General features: G+C 52.1%; 1 protein-coding gene across 2 annotated transcripts in view; it reads right to left on the bottom strand.

The window, feature by feature from the left end:
- Positions 1 to 15,525, bottom strand: part of MCC (MCC regulator of WNT signaling pathway) — a 440,601-nt gene that overhangs the window by 15,721 nt on the left and 409,355 nt on the right. For both annotated transcript variants that reach the window (XM_060143381.1, XM_060143382.1), the window contains 3 exons: positions 14,453 to 14,687; positions 10,770 to 10,976; positions 6,300 to 6,400 (listed from right to left, as the gene is read on the bottom strand). In XM_060143381.1, coding sequence (XP_059999364.1) covers positions 6,300 to 6,400; positions 10,770 to 10,976; positions 14,453 to 14,687 — 543 coding nt within the window. The remainder of the gene's footprint in view (positions 1 to 6,299; positions 6,401 to 10,769; positions 10,977 to 14,452; positions 14,688 to 15,525) is intronic.

Raw genomic sequence — 15,525 nt, 5'->3', positions numbered from 1 at the left:
CTTCCGGAAGATGAGTGTCCTACGGGAGGGGGTGAAGAGGAGGGGTCCCCAGGTGGAAAGAGATGGGGCAGGGTGGGGGGATAAAGCAAAGGGCATGCTCTCGGAAAGATGAACTGCCCAGATGAATCTGGACCGCAGGTTACATGTAGGGAAACATTTGAAATATGGGCTAGGAAGTTAAGTTAGGGACCTACAGATGATCTTGCAGGCCAAGCCACTGAAGGTGTATCTGCAGAGCAGCATGATCAGAAGTGTGTTTTAAGGTATTTTTGGTGGCAGAACACAAGGTGAGACTAATGGTAGAATGACCCATCGGGATGCTACTGAGTTCTGAGGGATTGAGGGCTAAACTCAGGAGAAGGCAATGCAAATGGCATGGGATGGATGGGATTTTAATGGAAAAAAAACATTACGATCTGCAGACAAGAGACAGAGATAGGAGACTTCAAAATTATAATCCTGGATCACTAGAAAAATTTACTTTTTTAAATATAAATAGGAATTCTGAAAAAGAGGCCAATTTCAAAGGGCAGGAGGAAACGGGATTACAATTTCTGTTTTAGACATGGTGTGTTTTCTTTTTTTTTTGCGGTACGTGGGCCTCTCACTGCCGTGGCCTCTCCCGCTGCCGACCAGGCTCCGGACGCGCAGGCTCAGCGGCCATGGCTCACGGGCCCAGCCGCTCCGCAGCATGTGGGATCCTCCTGGACTGGGGCACGAACCCGTGTCCCCTGCATTGGCAGGCGGACTCTCAACCACTGTGCCACCAGGGAAGCCCGGAGACATGGTGTGTTTTAAGGCTCTAGCCTGATATTCGGGGGAGATGTCCAGTGGGCAGAGAGAAGTGCGGCTGAGATCACTGAGGGATCGTTTAGAAGGAACAAAGTCACCAGAGTCGTACAGCTGGGTAAGTCATGACCCCTGCCCCCCCCCCACAAGGGACTCTCCTGCAGGCAGCGGAGGGTGAAGCAGGGGAAGAAGAGGCAGGCACATAAGAAACAAAGCAATGATGTGATCTCTGATAGAACGAAATCAGGGCTCACGAGAACCAAAAAATAAACAAATTTTATAGACAGGGAAGAGGCACAGTGCTGTGAGTGCCTGGGACGTGGGCTTTGGTGGTGTGAAGTCAGAGGTAGCAGCAGCACTGAAGCCCCAGAGGCACAGAGAGGGTGGGCGGCCTGGTGTGGCTCAGGGTGGGAGGGGGCATGTGATAGGGCGAGGGTGGAGAAGCAGGCAGGGGTCAGATCACACACTTGCGAAGGAGCTTGGACACAGACAGCCGGAGTCACTGGAAGGTCTTAGGTAATGAGGTGTGGTAGGCAGAGTTCTAAAATGGCCTCCGAGAGTTTGGCCCCTTAGGATACACACATCCCAGTTATTCAGTCATCCAGGTGCTGCTGTGAGGGAATTCTGCAGATGTAATTAAAGTCCCAAAGAGCTGATCTTAGGATAAGATGATTCTGGGTAGACCTGGTGGACTTAGGTGAGCCCTTAAAAAGGACTGGGCTCTTCCTGGAAAGAGATTTGAAGCAGGGAAGGGATGTGATAAGAGGGAGGTGTTTGCTGCTTTGAGGACCAGGAAGTCTGTGCAGAAGTTCTAGAGGCCTCTAGGAGTTACACCTGGCCAAGAGCCCCAAGAAAATGGGATGTCAGCCCTACAACTGCCAGGAGCTGACTTCTGCCAACAGGCAGAACGAGCATTGAAGCAGATTCCTCCCAAGAGCCTCCAGATGAGAACAGGGCCCTGGATGACACCTTGACTGCAGCCTTGTAAGACCCTAAGCAGAGAAGCCAGTCGTGCTGCGCCCTGCTGACCCACAGAAACTGTGAGCTAATGAATGGGCATTGTTCAAGCTGCAAAGCTTGTGGTACTTTGTTACACAGCAGACGAACACGAGTGTGAGGGTACCATCAGATCTGCGTCGTGTCAAGTTACTCTGTGACCCTGAGAGGGCCCGCTCTTACGGGGTCATCCTCAGGCGCACACAGATGCGCTCCGGGGTCTCCTTCTTAGAGACACTTCCCCCAGAGTTCCCTCTCTGCACAGCGACCTTCTCCTACCAGCTGTCTTCGCTTCTTGCCTTTCCCCTTCTTAACCCACCTCAACCTGAAGTGGTCGCTTCCTTGCTTTGAAACATGTTCTTTGCTTGGCTTCTGTGTCAGCGCTGTGGGTTCATGTGTCATCTGGAGTCCCTTCCATTAGGAGTAATTCACCCAGCGGTGGAGGCCCACGGGCCAGGGCTGACCAGGGAGTTCCCACTCCGTCTCTTTGAACTCCGAGACGCCGCCTTGTGTATCTTCCTGGATGGCCCAGCTCCACTCCCCACAGGGGCACATCTACGTCCTCCAGATCTGGTCTCTTGTGACCACCCTAACCAGTCGGGGCCCACCTACCCCCGATGTCTCCCTACAGGGATCTGACACACAGCCCTCTCCCGGCAGCAGCAGCTCGCCTGTAACTCATCAGAGAGATGAAAGGAAGTCTAAGTGCCCCTTCTCTGCTGATGAGTCGGGCGCATCCTGTCCCTGGACAGAGCGGCCGCTGTGATTTGTTGATTGCCTTCACTTAGCGTTTTACAGAACCATCTGGCACTTGCAGGCACAGGTGGCAGCTGCCAGTGCCCCGAAGCGCTCAGCAGAGCCCCTGGCGGGCCTGTGACTAAATGAGCACAGCCTCCTGCAGGGACAGGGCGGCCGACCTCTGCGGTGCCTGGGTGGGAGACGGAGCTGGTCCTGACCTGCCTTGGGGCCCAGGGACAGGGGTGTGGAATCATCTGAGGTGATGCTACATGCTGCTGCTCACCACGTCACAGCCCTTTCCTGATTCCTCCCTGTCCCTCAGCACTGAGGGGCACAGCATCCTTACCTTCTAACCGCAACGACCTGGGCTCTGTGCATCTGAGGAAGTCCGCCCTCACCACCAGCCCTTCACGTGTCCTCAGCCTTCGGTGGACAGATGGGCGGCTGTGTACCAGGAGCACAGGGATTCCCATCTGCCCAGGCCATGCATACTATGCCGGGTCCAGGTGTAGGTGAGCCCACACGAGCGGGCTCAGCTCACACTCACCTGCAAGCAAACCTCTGCCAGCACGCAGGGGTCCGGGAGACGTGGGGGGCGGGGCCTGCGATTTCCCCGCTGCCTCACTGTGTGACCTTGGGAAACCGCTGGGCCTTGCAGTGCCGGTCTCCCCCCCCCCCGCCCCCCCCCCCCCGCCTCTTCCCGCATCATATGGAGAACACCACCTGCCCCTCGCTGCTTTCTAAGTATGGCGAAGATGGAACAGTCTGCTCCTCTCAGCTGTGCTCGGCTCCCGCGGGCACGCTACATGAGTACCACGTGAAGTACAAAGAAAACTCATTTCTGAAAATTCCCTCTCCTTAACCGCATTTGTATAGTTTACTTCTTTGGTGGTTCGGTTAAATTTTACTAGGACCACAAGCAAGAGAGGGATCTGGGATGGAGAAGGGTTTTGTAGCACGCAGCCTATGCAGACAACAGCAAAGACAAGGTGCCCTGATAAAAAAAAAAACTCATGTGCAAGACTTGGAAACCTGGTCATCCAGATGGGGTTTTATGGCAACCCCGGAGCCAATAAACTACAATAAACGTCCATGGAAGTGGAGGGAATGAAATCAGACCAGATGGGAGGTAGCCAGTAAATGTGTGATTGCACGGAGGCTTGGTTTTGTTCCAAACAGAAGAAGGTTGGGAGCAGACACACCGAGAGAGCAGGGTCGCAGGGCAGGGGCCCGACCGAGGCTGCAGCCCCGCTAGGTGTTGCGGAGACTAGGCTGGGACAGGGCAGGAACCTAGGACCAGTGACTAGAATGTCACAAGGCACATTCCTAGGGGCTCTCCTCCAGAAAAGTCCATGCCTAGCCTCTGCTCCATCCCCCTCACCACACCTGCTCTTCTCAGTCTGGCTCCCCTGGCCCACAGCTTCGGTGTTTGGAACCGTCCTTTTCCAAGGTAGGAGTATGTCTGAAAATTCTGGGAAGGTTCCCTCAACGGACTCAACCACTAGTGTGGCGGTGATTTAACATCTTCAAAGAAGGTGGTAGTTTCCACTTGATTTTTAAAAATAAAAACATCCCCAAACCTCAGCCTTTAGGTGTCTGTATTATATAACCTCATGAAATGACGATTCCACTTTCTAAGCTATATTTACAGTATAATTATGTTATTTTCCTTTTTCCTGTAGCCCTGTGGGTTCTTTCTTGGCTCCATATATCTGGGGCTTGATTAGAAATCCATGCTAAGCAACTTAAGGCTGGCTATTGGAAATCCATTGTGACTGACAGAACAAATGAAATCCCTTTATGTTTAGTCAGCAGAACCTGCATCGTGCTTGTGCCAGCGAAGGCCTCTGAGGTTCGGGGAACTTGAAAAATGCAGGGGCTTAGCTTACAGATACAATATCCAAATGGCTCCCTGCTGGCAGCAGGGGGTGGTTTGCATCCCGAATTTCTGGCGCAATCACGTCATTAGGATTAGCTGAGGGCATTTTCCCTGCAGCTTCTCTCTTCCTGCCTCAAGCAAAGCGATTACCATTTAACCACATGGCCAGAGGCACTGGCAATGTAAAAACTGAGCTATTACAACTTGGAAGGAAAGACAAAAAGTGGCGGTGAGTAAATCAGGAGGGTAGTGAGGTTCCCCACGTGGCAGCCTGCAATCCACCCTCAGCCTGGAGGCTACACTATAAGATAAACAGCCCTGGCTGGACCAAGACAGCAGCCTGAGCGCACACTGTAGCCTTCCCCTCCTACCCCAAATCCCCAGAAACGATGGCAAATGTATCTTTAAAAAAATCCTCAAGCACGATGGAAACTAAGGAGTGCTCTTTGTCTGCCAGAAACCCTGAGGAATCATAAAAAAGGAAAGGCAGATTTTTATTCTTCTTGAAAAAGGAAACCACAACTCAAAATGCACACAAAAGCAAGCTGCTACAAAAGGAAGAAAGGGATTCAGAGGTGCTTCAGTGAGAGGTGCTGGCCATTAGAGCCGGAGGGGACCGGACGCTTGGGTCAGATATGCGGCCGGGAGGAACAGAAAGCCCAGGAGGCAAGCTTGTGAGCCGAAGCCAAGAGTGAGTCACAAAACTCAACCTTAAAAACTCACATGTGAGGCAAGTTAATACAGTAGACAAAATAACATTTCAGAATAAGTATAAGAAATATCCTCAGAGAGACACAAGAAGATATCATGACACAAGAGATGATAGGTTTCATCACCAAAATAAACTCAACACATCACCCAAACACCATGATGGCTCGAGCTAAGGAATAAATGAGTGAGCTGGAAAACAGAGCTGCAGAACCTCCCCAGAACTGCACTATCCGATCGGGCAGCCATGGCCACGTGAGCCACTGAGCACTGGAAATGTTGACTGGTTTGAATCTGAGAAGTGCTGTAAGTGTAAATTTACTAGGTTTACAGTAGATTTTGAACATTTAGTAAAAAAAAAAGATATCTCAATATCTTTTAAAAATATCGATTTATATTTTGAAATGGTATTTTGGATACAATGAGTGAAATGAAATACGTTATTAAAGTGGACTGTACCTGTTTCTTTCTACTTTTTAAATGTGGTTCCTAGGACATCAGGCGTGGTCTGCATTACCTTTTGACTGGACAGCCCTCCTCCAGAACAGAGTGCAGAAGGGTGGCGAGAGTATGAAAAGTTAGGAATATGGAAGACAGATCCAGAGAGAAAGAATAGAGGGAAAGAAACAGCCGCAGTAGAGGAAAAACGTCCAGCAGTGAATCAACAATGAGGCCGTCTGATTGGAAAGAGCCAGAGATGGGGAGGGAGGCGTTCTCACTGAAGCTAGAAACAAGATAAAGATGCCTGTTTTTTTTTTTCTTTCCTTCAGTCAACTTAATTACCTTTATATTTGAGAAATACGATACACGTATAAAGCAGCCAAAGAAATTGTTAAAAATTCCCTAAAGATCCAACAAAATTTACTCGCAATATTCCATCCCAGTGATATGAGAAGATGCCTGATTTGTTCCTCACCATTTAACACAGACCTGAGGTTCTAGCCAATGCCACACCACAACCAAAAAGTACAGAAAGAGGCCTCTTCTACCTGGAGGTGAAATGACTGTATATATTCTCCCCGTCATTCCCCTTTCTGGCCTCCAGGTCTGGGCCAAAAAAGCCCGTATGGGCGCCTCCTCCTCCCCAAGCAGCCTGTAATGCTCCATGAGGAGCATGCGGGGAGAACCTGGCACCCAGCCGTCACTCCTGGAATAAACTGCGCAGCGGGGCTGTGAGCAGGGCGCTTACCGACGGATGGCGTTGGCGAACTCCGCGGCCAGCTCGCTGTCACTGCAGGCCGTCCTCAGTTCAGCCAGAGACAGAGCTGGGGAGGCAGCGTCCGCAGACTCCTGAGGATGTAAACACAGACGGGTGAGGTCTGCAGCCAAGCCGAGGGCGCCCGGAGGCAGACGCGGGAGCTGACGGGCGGCGGCAGCTCCGCCCCTCGACATCCCCTCGACGTCCGCTGCCTGCTACCCCGCGCTCTGAGAACTCACAGGGAGCTGCGCACTGGGCTGAGCCCTCTACACACATGTTCTCTCTCTCTCTCTTTTTTTTTTTTTTTTGCGGTATGCGGGCCTCTCACTGTTGTGGCCTCTCCCGTTGCGGAGCACAGGCTCCGGACGCGCAGGCTCAGCGGCCATGGCTCAGCGGGCCCAGCCGCTCCGCGGCATGTGGGATCGTCCCGGACCGGGGCACGAACCCGTGTCCCCTGCATCGGCAGGCGGACTCTCAACCACTGCGCCACCAGGGAAGCCCCACACGTTCTCTTATCTGATCATCGTGACGATCCTCTGAGGCAGATACTGTCATTATCCCCTCTTTGCCAAGGAGAAAAACTAGAGCACAGGGAAGTTACACTGCCCCAGGTATTCAGCCGGGACACGGTGGAACCAGGATGCCAACTGATGCCAGGTCAGTTCCCTTCATCACTGGGTTAAGCCTCTGGTAGCTCATAAAAGTGGGAAACACATGTATCCTTGGGTTGTCCTTCCCTTCATCCCGCGTCCCCTGGGGAGAGAACCAATCTTCCCTGGAGTTAGGGGCTTTACTGGGTTCAGTGGAATCATCTAGAAGACCCAGGAAAGGAGGAGGACAACAGAAGCACACATTCACAGAAGATGTGCCTTAGCATCAGACAGGAGCTTTGACACCACCTAAACCAAATCCTCCCCTTTTACAGATGAGGAAACCTAAGAGCCAGAATGCCTAAATCCTAAATGGAGTTAGGACAATTCACAAAGAATTGCTCACACCCCTCCGAGCGCTCTGCCTTCTCTGCATTTAGACAGAGGGCAGCTGCTGTGCTGTGTAATAAGCACAGGGGACGGTGCTCACCTGATAGTTTGCTCAGCAGACATTTACAGAGGGCTGACTACAGCTCAGGCTTGAGAATAAAAAGCCCGTGATCTGTTACGCTGAGACAGAATGTAAACAGAAGGCTGTATCATGATGGAAGGAGCGCTTCCAGGAAGTATGAACCTGGCGCTAGAAATCCAGACGACAGGGGGCGCTGGGTCCCCTCGGCCCACTGGCACAGAAACGCCACCACATGGGGCTCCTCTGGAGGAGCCCACAGCACCTGAACTCCCCCCACCCCCGTGCTCCTCCAGCTCTGCTTTCCCTCCCTCCTCTCCGCCTGGCGACCTGCAGACCCGAGCCCCCATCCACCAGCCCTGGAGTCTCTCCAGAGTCCAACACCCTCTTCTAGTGTATACAGCGACTCCCCTCAGGGTTAACATTTCATAAGACTCCTTAAGGACAAGGGACAGCTTTGTCTCACCCAGTGCCCTTCACTGAACATGTCTGGTAATCTCTGTTGCACACAGACAAGAAGTGAAAAAACCTAATGTCACTTGGGCAAGATATGGGACCCAGCTTGCTGGCAGGGAAAGTTTTAAACCAAGCATGACACCCCCCCACCTCAGAAGCGAGAGTGGATGTTCTAGACCCCAATCTGGCCCGCCACCTGTTTTTATAAAAGGCCCACAGGGCAAGAATTGTTTTTGTTTTTAAAATCATGGAAAAAAAAATTCTAAGGAATATTTTGTGATGTATAGAAATGATATGAAATTCAAATTTCAGCGTCCATAAATAAAGTGTTAGAACACAGCCATGCGCCTTTGTGTCTGTATTGTCTCTGCCTTCACAGTACCATTCCGCAACGGCAAAGTTACGTAGTTGCAGCAGAGTCCACATGACCCGAAAATCCTAAAATGTTAACAGTATACCAGCCTCTGCTCCAGACTGCTTGCCTCATCTACCAACAAGTAAGACCAAATGAATAGCCCAGAAGGGAGGTATTATTGATATAGTAAATGGATCTAACATTTTTTAAAAAATAAATTAATATTTTATTTTTGGCTGCGTTGAGTCTTCGTTGCTGCGCGCGGGCTTTCTCTAGTTGTGGCGAGTGGGGGCTACTCTTCGTTGCGGTGCGCGGGCTTCTCACTGCGGTGGCTTCTCTTGTTGTGGAGCACGGGCTCTAGGCGCGCGGGCTCAGGAGCTGTGGCTCACGGGCTCTAGAGCACAGGCTCAGTAGTTGTGGTGCGCGGGCTTAGTTGCTCCGCGGCATGCGGGATCTTCCCGGACCAGGGCTCGAACCCGTGTCCCCTGCATTGGCAGGTGGATTCTTAACCACTGCGTCACCAGGGAAGCCCTGGATATAACTTTTGAAAGGCAAAATAATCACCTTCCTCCAATTTCATTACCTGAACAACACAGAGCACTCTTATAAAAGCTCCTTACCCTAATGTAAGAAAATAAAAATAAATCAACTGGCCTTTACCATCAAAGAGATTTCTGTTCTTTGAAGCCATTCCACGAAACACAGAGCTTCCCCCAGTCGAAATAAATACTAAGAACCAGGGGGATGCACAGTCCCTGGGCCTCTGGAAAGAGCCTGAGTAGTCCGTTTGCACCACTCCCTAAGGGCGCACACACGAACGCTGGGGCTCTGTCTCTCAGGCTCTGTCCCAAAGTGACTGCTAACAAACTCAAAAGGCTGAGCAAAGATTCTGAAGCTGTTGGCGCAGAACAGAGCCCCAGATCCTCCCGCGTGAAACAGCTCTGCAGAGGCTGCTGCTCACCACGATCAGACTCCCCAAGCACTGGGCACGTGGTTTCAGGGTGCACCCACATGGTGACCTTTCCAAAGCTCAGACTGTGTCACCTCACCCCCTGCAAAAACCCCTCAGTGATTCCTCCCCATCCTCAGGACGGCAGAGCCGGCTGGTCTCCCCAGCCAGTGTATGGATTCCTCCTCCTTCTAGGCTTTGCCCTTGCCATTCCACTGGCCTAGGGTGGACTTCCTGGTCTGCCCTGGCCCTCTTCCTCAGGCTAGCACCCACTCTCCACTGGCTCTCAGTTCAGGAAACCTGTCCTGAATCTCCAAATCTGGCCTGTGGCCTCCCCTTGCACCGGGCATTGATCCTTGCACCCAAGAACACTGTGTCCCTGCGTTGTGATCATCTATTTGCCCATTCCAGGGCAATCTAAACTCCTGGAACAGCCTCCAGCATCTTGCCTGGACCAAATCACATCCATCACATGAACGGATGACTGAGAAGCAGCTGGGGCCTCAGGAAAGTGGCCCAGCTGGGTACCATGGCTATGGACTCCCTTGGTGCCCTTGCAGGTGAGAGGCGGGCAAAGGGTAGCTGTGGCCTCTGTGGAGCACGCGTCAGTTCTTAGCTGTTTAGCTGTTTCTTCACTGCCACACGGTATCATCAAGGTGCTTTCTTTGCAGGTACACTACTCTCGTGAAGACATCACTGCATCTGGGCCGTGAGGGGCCACTCATTAGACCAGCAAGTCAGCGTAGGCCCACAAGTCCTGGGCCTGAGACAAAGTGGGGTCAGGAGAAGCTGGCGTTTGTTAGGAACAGAAAATCTGACGCACAGAAATTCCAGCACCCTGGGGCGAGGGATATCTTTCTTTAAAGTCTGGACTATTTTTTTCTCCAGTGCAGTATTTGGAATCACTCTGAGATAAAGGCTGATGGAATGAGCTTGGATTCTAGAAAAAAAGACTTGTGCGCTAATGAAAGTGTGAGTTTGCAAGATGATATCATCGATAGCCCACTCTGTGTGATATCCTCGGGGTAATGCGGGGCTCACCTACCTCCTTCTCTGCCTCATAATGCTTCCGGCCCCCCACCTCTTGGAAGTCGAGGAGGAAACAGACGAAAGGAGGAGTGGCCGTCAGTCAAACTGGGGTTAAATCCCGATTCTGCCATTCACTAGCTGTTGAGACCCCCTCAGTTCTTTTAAACCTCATTATCCTCATGTAAATGGGGATAACTCTTCTTTCCTGAGAGTCGTGAGACTTAAGGGAGATGATACATGCAATGATCGGGTACAGAGTGATCAACCAGCGATGGTCACCGTGTGACACGGGATAGAAGGAAGAGGTGGAACCAGTATCAGACTCCGGGACCACCGCATAGATCGCTCCCTGGATCAGACCGTGATCTGTGAAAATGCTTCAACTGTATGGAACAGTTGAATTGTATGGGATTTTAACTGTCTGTAAAAGTGAGATGTTTTCAAAATGTGGATTTGGTTTCTTTGCCCGCAAAATGTCCCCTTCTTTCGAATTTCTAGAATGGCTTTCGGCTCCTGTGCAAATAAGGAAGCTGAGGCAGCAGGGTGGTGGGCAGTGGCTGGCGGGACCTGGGCAGGCGGTGAGCCCCGAGCCCCAGGGTCCCTGTGCCCCTACCTTGCCGGCCTTGTCCTTGCCGCCGCTGCTGGTGGAGCTGAGGGACCGCGTGCGCTGCTCCTTCAGCTCCTCCACCTCGGACTTCAGGTGCTCGATGTGCACGAGGTAGGCCTGCTCCTGGGCCTCCCGCGTGCTCAGCTTCAGCTCCAGGGCCTTCTTCTCCTTCTCCAGGAGGTACAGCTGGGCCTTCAACTCTGCCATCTCCTCCTGCGGAGCACAGAGCGCACGAGGCGCCCACGGGGTGAGAGCAGGGCTGGGCGGGGGAAGGGGGTCTGTAGCTACCACCCACAGCCCGGAGGGAGGTATCACTGGGCAGCTGGGGAGAACATGACCCCGAGGAGACTCGATGGCCGTCTTCACACATCTTAAAGGACGGACTCGTGCACCAAGCCATGCGCTTGTCACTAGGCACCAGAACTGAGATCAATGGGTAGAAGTTACAGGCAAGCAGACCTTGGCTCACTATAAGGAAAACCTCTCTAACAACTGGAATACCCCACGCCCACGTCCCCAGCGGTCTCATCAGCCACGACAGAAACCAGTTTTCTGGCAGGCAGAGGCTAACCATCAAAGAGGTAAAAGGGTCATTCGTATAAAGCTGGGTCTGACTAGGTCCCTTCCAATTCCCATTGCCTTTTCCACTTTCCATAGCACCAATCCACATATTAATCACCCCTGATGGCAGTCTGGGGCCCTGAGCTGTGTCAGGCCACTGGGAAGCGTGCAGAGCAATGATACTGCCCCCAGCTCTTCTCTACTTTAGGCCCCAAATGAAACGAAATCGAAACAGAGCCCTTCCCGGGTGACTACGCCTCAGGTAACTTCTTCAAGTATCTTAAAGGAGCCAAATCAGAGTTTGCTATGGAGAGAAAGAAGTGACTCCCAAATGGGACCGTGCTGTCCTGGGACCAGAGCCGGGCACCAGTGGTAATCACCCGCATTTATTGAGCATGTAACACTGTCTTAAATGTTTACACTAAGTCACTCACTTAATCCTCCCAACCTGAGGGAGGTATTATGAGCATTTCCGTTCATGGAGGGGAAACTGAGGCATGAAGAGGGAAATCCACCAGCTCAGCCCACAATTACTGGGTAAACTGCGGAGCCCGAGTTTGAACCCAGGACGTCTGGCTCAGAGCCCAGGTAACCACTAAGCTATACTCCCCCTCCCCGGCCCCGCTTTCAAGGTGAGCCCACACATGACTCTTGTCCCTCACCTCTGCTGGAGGGCAAGTCCAGCACCCCGTGACCACCCGGTCAGTCTCCCCAGCTATCTCTGTCATCTTACTTCATAACACGGGGGCACTGCCTTGAGAGGGATTCACCAAGGTCACCCCCGAAGTGACCCCCTCTGAGGTGACAAGCCAGACCTGCTGTGCTCTCCTGGGTAAGCCAGACCTGGGGAGTAGATGTTCTCACCGCCAACATGGGGAAACACCTAGAGGGTACCCACCGCGGCCAGTCGTACTCAGGGCTGGGGGCGTTAGCCATGGAGAAGGCAATGTGCCGAGCCGAGCGACCACTGAAAAGAAGACGCCAAACCTTTCCTAACAACGACACAGAACCAGGAGGAAAGGTCTCCATACACTGAACCGTCTCATCTTTTGCCATCAGAAGCCGGATTCTGAAGGTTCTGACAGCACTGCATCCTGAGCTAATGTGGACAGTCACACCCAGAACCACCATACAGACACAAGCTTGAAAGAAGGAAAGATGGACCCATGGGTGCCGGAAACAGGCCCTCCACCAAGAGGAAAGGCAAGGTGGCCCCAGCACCGGCCTCCTGAGGCATCAGGCAGGCAGGGAGGCCCCAGCACCCATGCAAGGGCAGGGCAGACAGCCAGGACTGAGACCCCCCCCCACAGGAGCCAGGACTCTCCAAGTGCCGCCTCGAGAGGAGACAAGGCGACCTCCCTGTGGTGAGGATGTGGCGAGGAAACGTGTCATCACTCAGGCTGCGGGTGGGAGAAGAAAGAAAAGCCTCTTCTGAGGAATCATGGAGGCATGAGGCATGTGTAGATACGCTACAGGAATCTTCAGCCACGAATAAGGCAAAAACTAGCCCTAAACCTCTGAAACCCACGGGTCCCAACAGATCTAAGGACACAACCGTTTACAGGGACATCTCCACCCAGGACCCGCGGGACCCCAGGGAAGACACAACCTCCACCAGGGGGGAGCTGGCACCCACGTTCTCCTCCCAACGCACACACGCGCGAAGAGAAAACAGAAGTGAGTCACGGTGAGGTAGCATCGGCATGTAAAGAACCAGAATTCACAAGGAAGAAGACAGAAAATAAATATTTAAAGCAATTGAAGAGAAAAAGGAAGAGGAGTCACAATGAAAGGACGGGATATTCAACACAGAAGAGTGGGTTTGAGAAGGAGCCACGTCGATCATCTAGAAATCAAAAGCTGTTTACTAAAGACCAAGTACAAGTGAAAAAACCCAGAAAACGCGAGTCTCTCAGCAGTTGTAGCCTAGAACCAAATGGTGAAATCCAACAAAATCTGCAGCAATGGGCTTGGTGTGGGCAAGCACACATCCCTGAACACACTATTAGGGACACACAGGGAAGGGAGGTGACTCCGATGTTTTTCTTCAAAAAACTCCTAGTGAGGAGGGAACCCAATGGCTGCCCCTGGGTCACGATATTATGGGTTCTCTTTCTTCCAGCTTTTTATAATTCCTATTTTTCTGGAAAATTTCTCTGATGCGTATACATTTTAGTTGCAAGTAGCAAAGGGAATATCAGAGCTTTTATTTCACCAAAAATATCTTTCCTGGCCAAAATAACACTGAATTTATCGCACAACATATTGGCCTGAACATAGAAGAAATCTAGAGTCTTTGGCCAAAGGAAACATGATGTTTGGAAGAAGTAATGGAAGGGCAGCTTCACAGTTCATGCCACAGGGTGCAAAGGACCACAGAGAGGGGAAAAGGCACCGCGGTTATGGACACAATGCCCGGCTCGTGGGCAGTGAGGGGGGAAATCAGCCAACGTCGCAGGAGGGTTCCCTAGCAGGAGTCAAGTGAGGGTCTGAGCTGAGACGGTGAGGCCAATATCTGACCTAAATCTGCTGCCACGGCCCAAAGTCCTCCCAGGCTTCACCCAGACTCCAGCTCGAGCAGCCACGGAGCGCAGGGATGTGCTGAGCAAGTCGCCCCGGAGGGTGACAGCGATGAGGGTTACTGATGTTCCACACAACACCACAGGGACAAGGGGGTCAGGAAACCAGGGCTCCTGTCCAGATGCTACAACTGGCCTCGCCCCGTCCTCCCCGCCTCACCTTAACGTCAGCATCAACCCGGGAAGCACTTGCAAGTGTTCTGGAGACCAGGGCTCTTTTCACGCGGACAGAGGCTGCTCCCCCCCGACCCCCACCACCGCAGAGGTCTCTCCTGGCTTCTCTTGGAGACGAGGTGTTCCATTCTGGCCTGGGACCCCCTGAGGTTTCTCCAGTGCTCAGCTCACCTCTCCAGGAACACATCCAGCTCAAGTGACCCCCAGACGTACTGAAACCATCCCTGTCTACACATGAGGCCCTGCCTGTCCTCCAGGGGAGAGGTGGCTGACCACGGCTGGGCTGACCACTACTGAGAGGCCTTTTTGTACTTCCTCCTGGTGACAGCGGAGTGAACGGGACCCGGGTCTGAGAAGAGCCCCCGACGCGGATACCTTCATGGCCATCAGCTCCTGCATCAGCACCGCGTTTTCGAGGTCTAGCCGCTGGCTGTCTCCCCGGGGCTTGACGTCGTAGCTGAGAGGATCGATGTGGATGCTTTCCAGCTCCAGCATGGTCAGCTTGACCGCGGCCCTGTCATTCCTGAGCTGCTGGATGTAATCCTTCAGCCTCTGCTCGTCTTCCTTAGTAAACTCTGTATCGCAGCTACTGGCTGTGGAGCTGGTTGTGCTGAGAAGACAAAGAAAACCCATCGCACTTCCAGTCGCTGCCAGCAGGTCTTCTCCCCCTCATTCTTCTCCACACCCTCCCCTCTCCAACAGTATTTAGATGGTAATCCAAAAACAACAACGAAGAAAGCATTCTTCATGGCACAGTAAATTGATAGCACCTTTTGGGAGAGAAATGAGTATGAAGAATATCAGAAAATGTTTACACCCTTTAAGACAAGGTGTGGACCCTAGAAATGAAGTCTAAGGAAAAGATTCCACAGAAGCAACAAGATACACATGTACAAAGACGTTTCACGGAATGCAAGGTTTAGTGAATTATAGTACATATCAGAAAGAAGGACATGATGTGGACATTACAGGAATAATTATGGTAATGGTGGAGAGAGTTTGAGTGAGGAAATAGGATGAAAAATACGTCATAAAAATAGGTGTATATATGCATAGGACTTAAAAAAAGGGATATGTTAAGGGAACAAAGCAAGGCGAAGAACAAAATACCTATGGCATGACCTACAGACTGTGTGTGTGTGTGTGTGTGTGTACACATACGCCTTGTGCACGCACACATCTCAGACTGCTGACAGCAGTCCCTTGGGGGTGGCAGATGGACGGAGTGGTAGTGATGGGGGATCCTCTGTATGATGGCTGAGTATAAAGTCCACCACAGGGACTCAGGCTGGTCCAAGGGGCCCTTGGCCACCCATGCTGAATGGTGACCAAGCAGGGGCTGGCGGTTCTGAGGGGCACCTAGGGCTGGACCCCGGAATGTGGTGGTCCATGAAAGTTTCTGTGGGTTCCAGAGTACCATGGAAGGGTGAGAACCACAGGAAAACTGA

Source organism: Lagenorhynchus albirostris, chromosome 3 (genome assembly GCF_949774975.1).
Source record: "Lagenorhynchus albirostris chromosome 3, mLagAlb1.1, whole genome shotgun sequence".
In the NCBI taxonomy this organism is placed as follows: domain Eukaryota; kingdom Metazoa; phylum Chordata; class Mammalia; order Artiodactyla; family Delphinidae; genus Lagenorhynchus; species Lagenorhynchus albirostris.
This window is presented reverse-complemented; position numbering and strand designations above follow the sequence as displayed.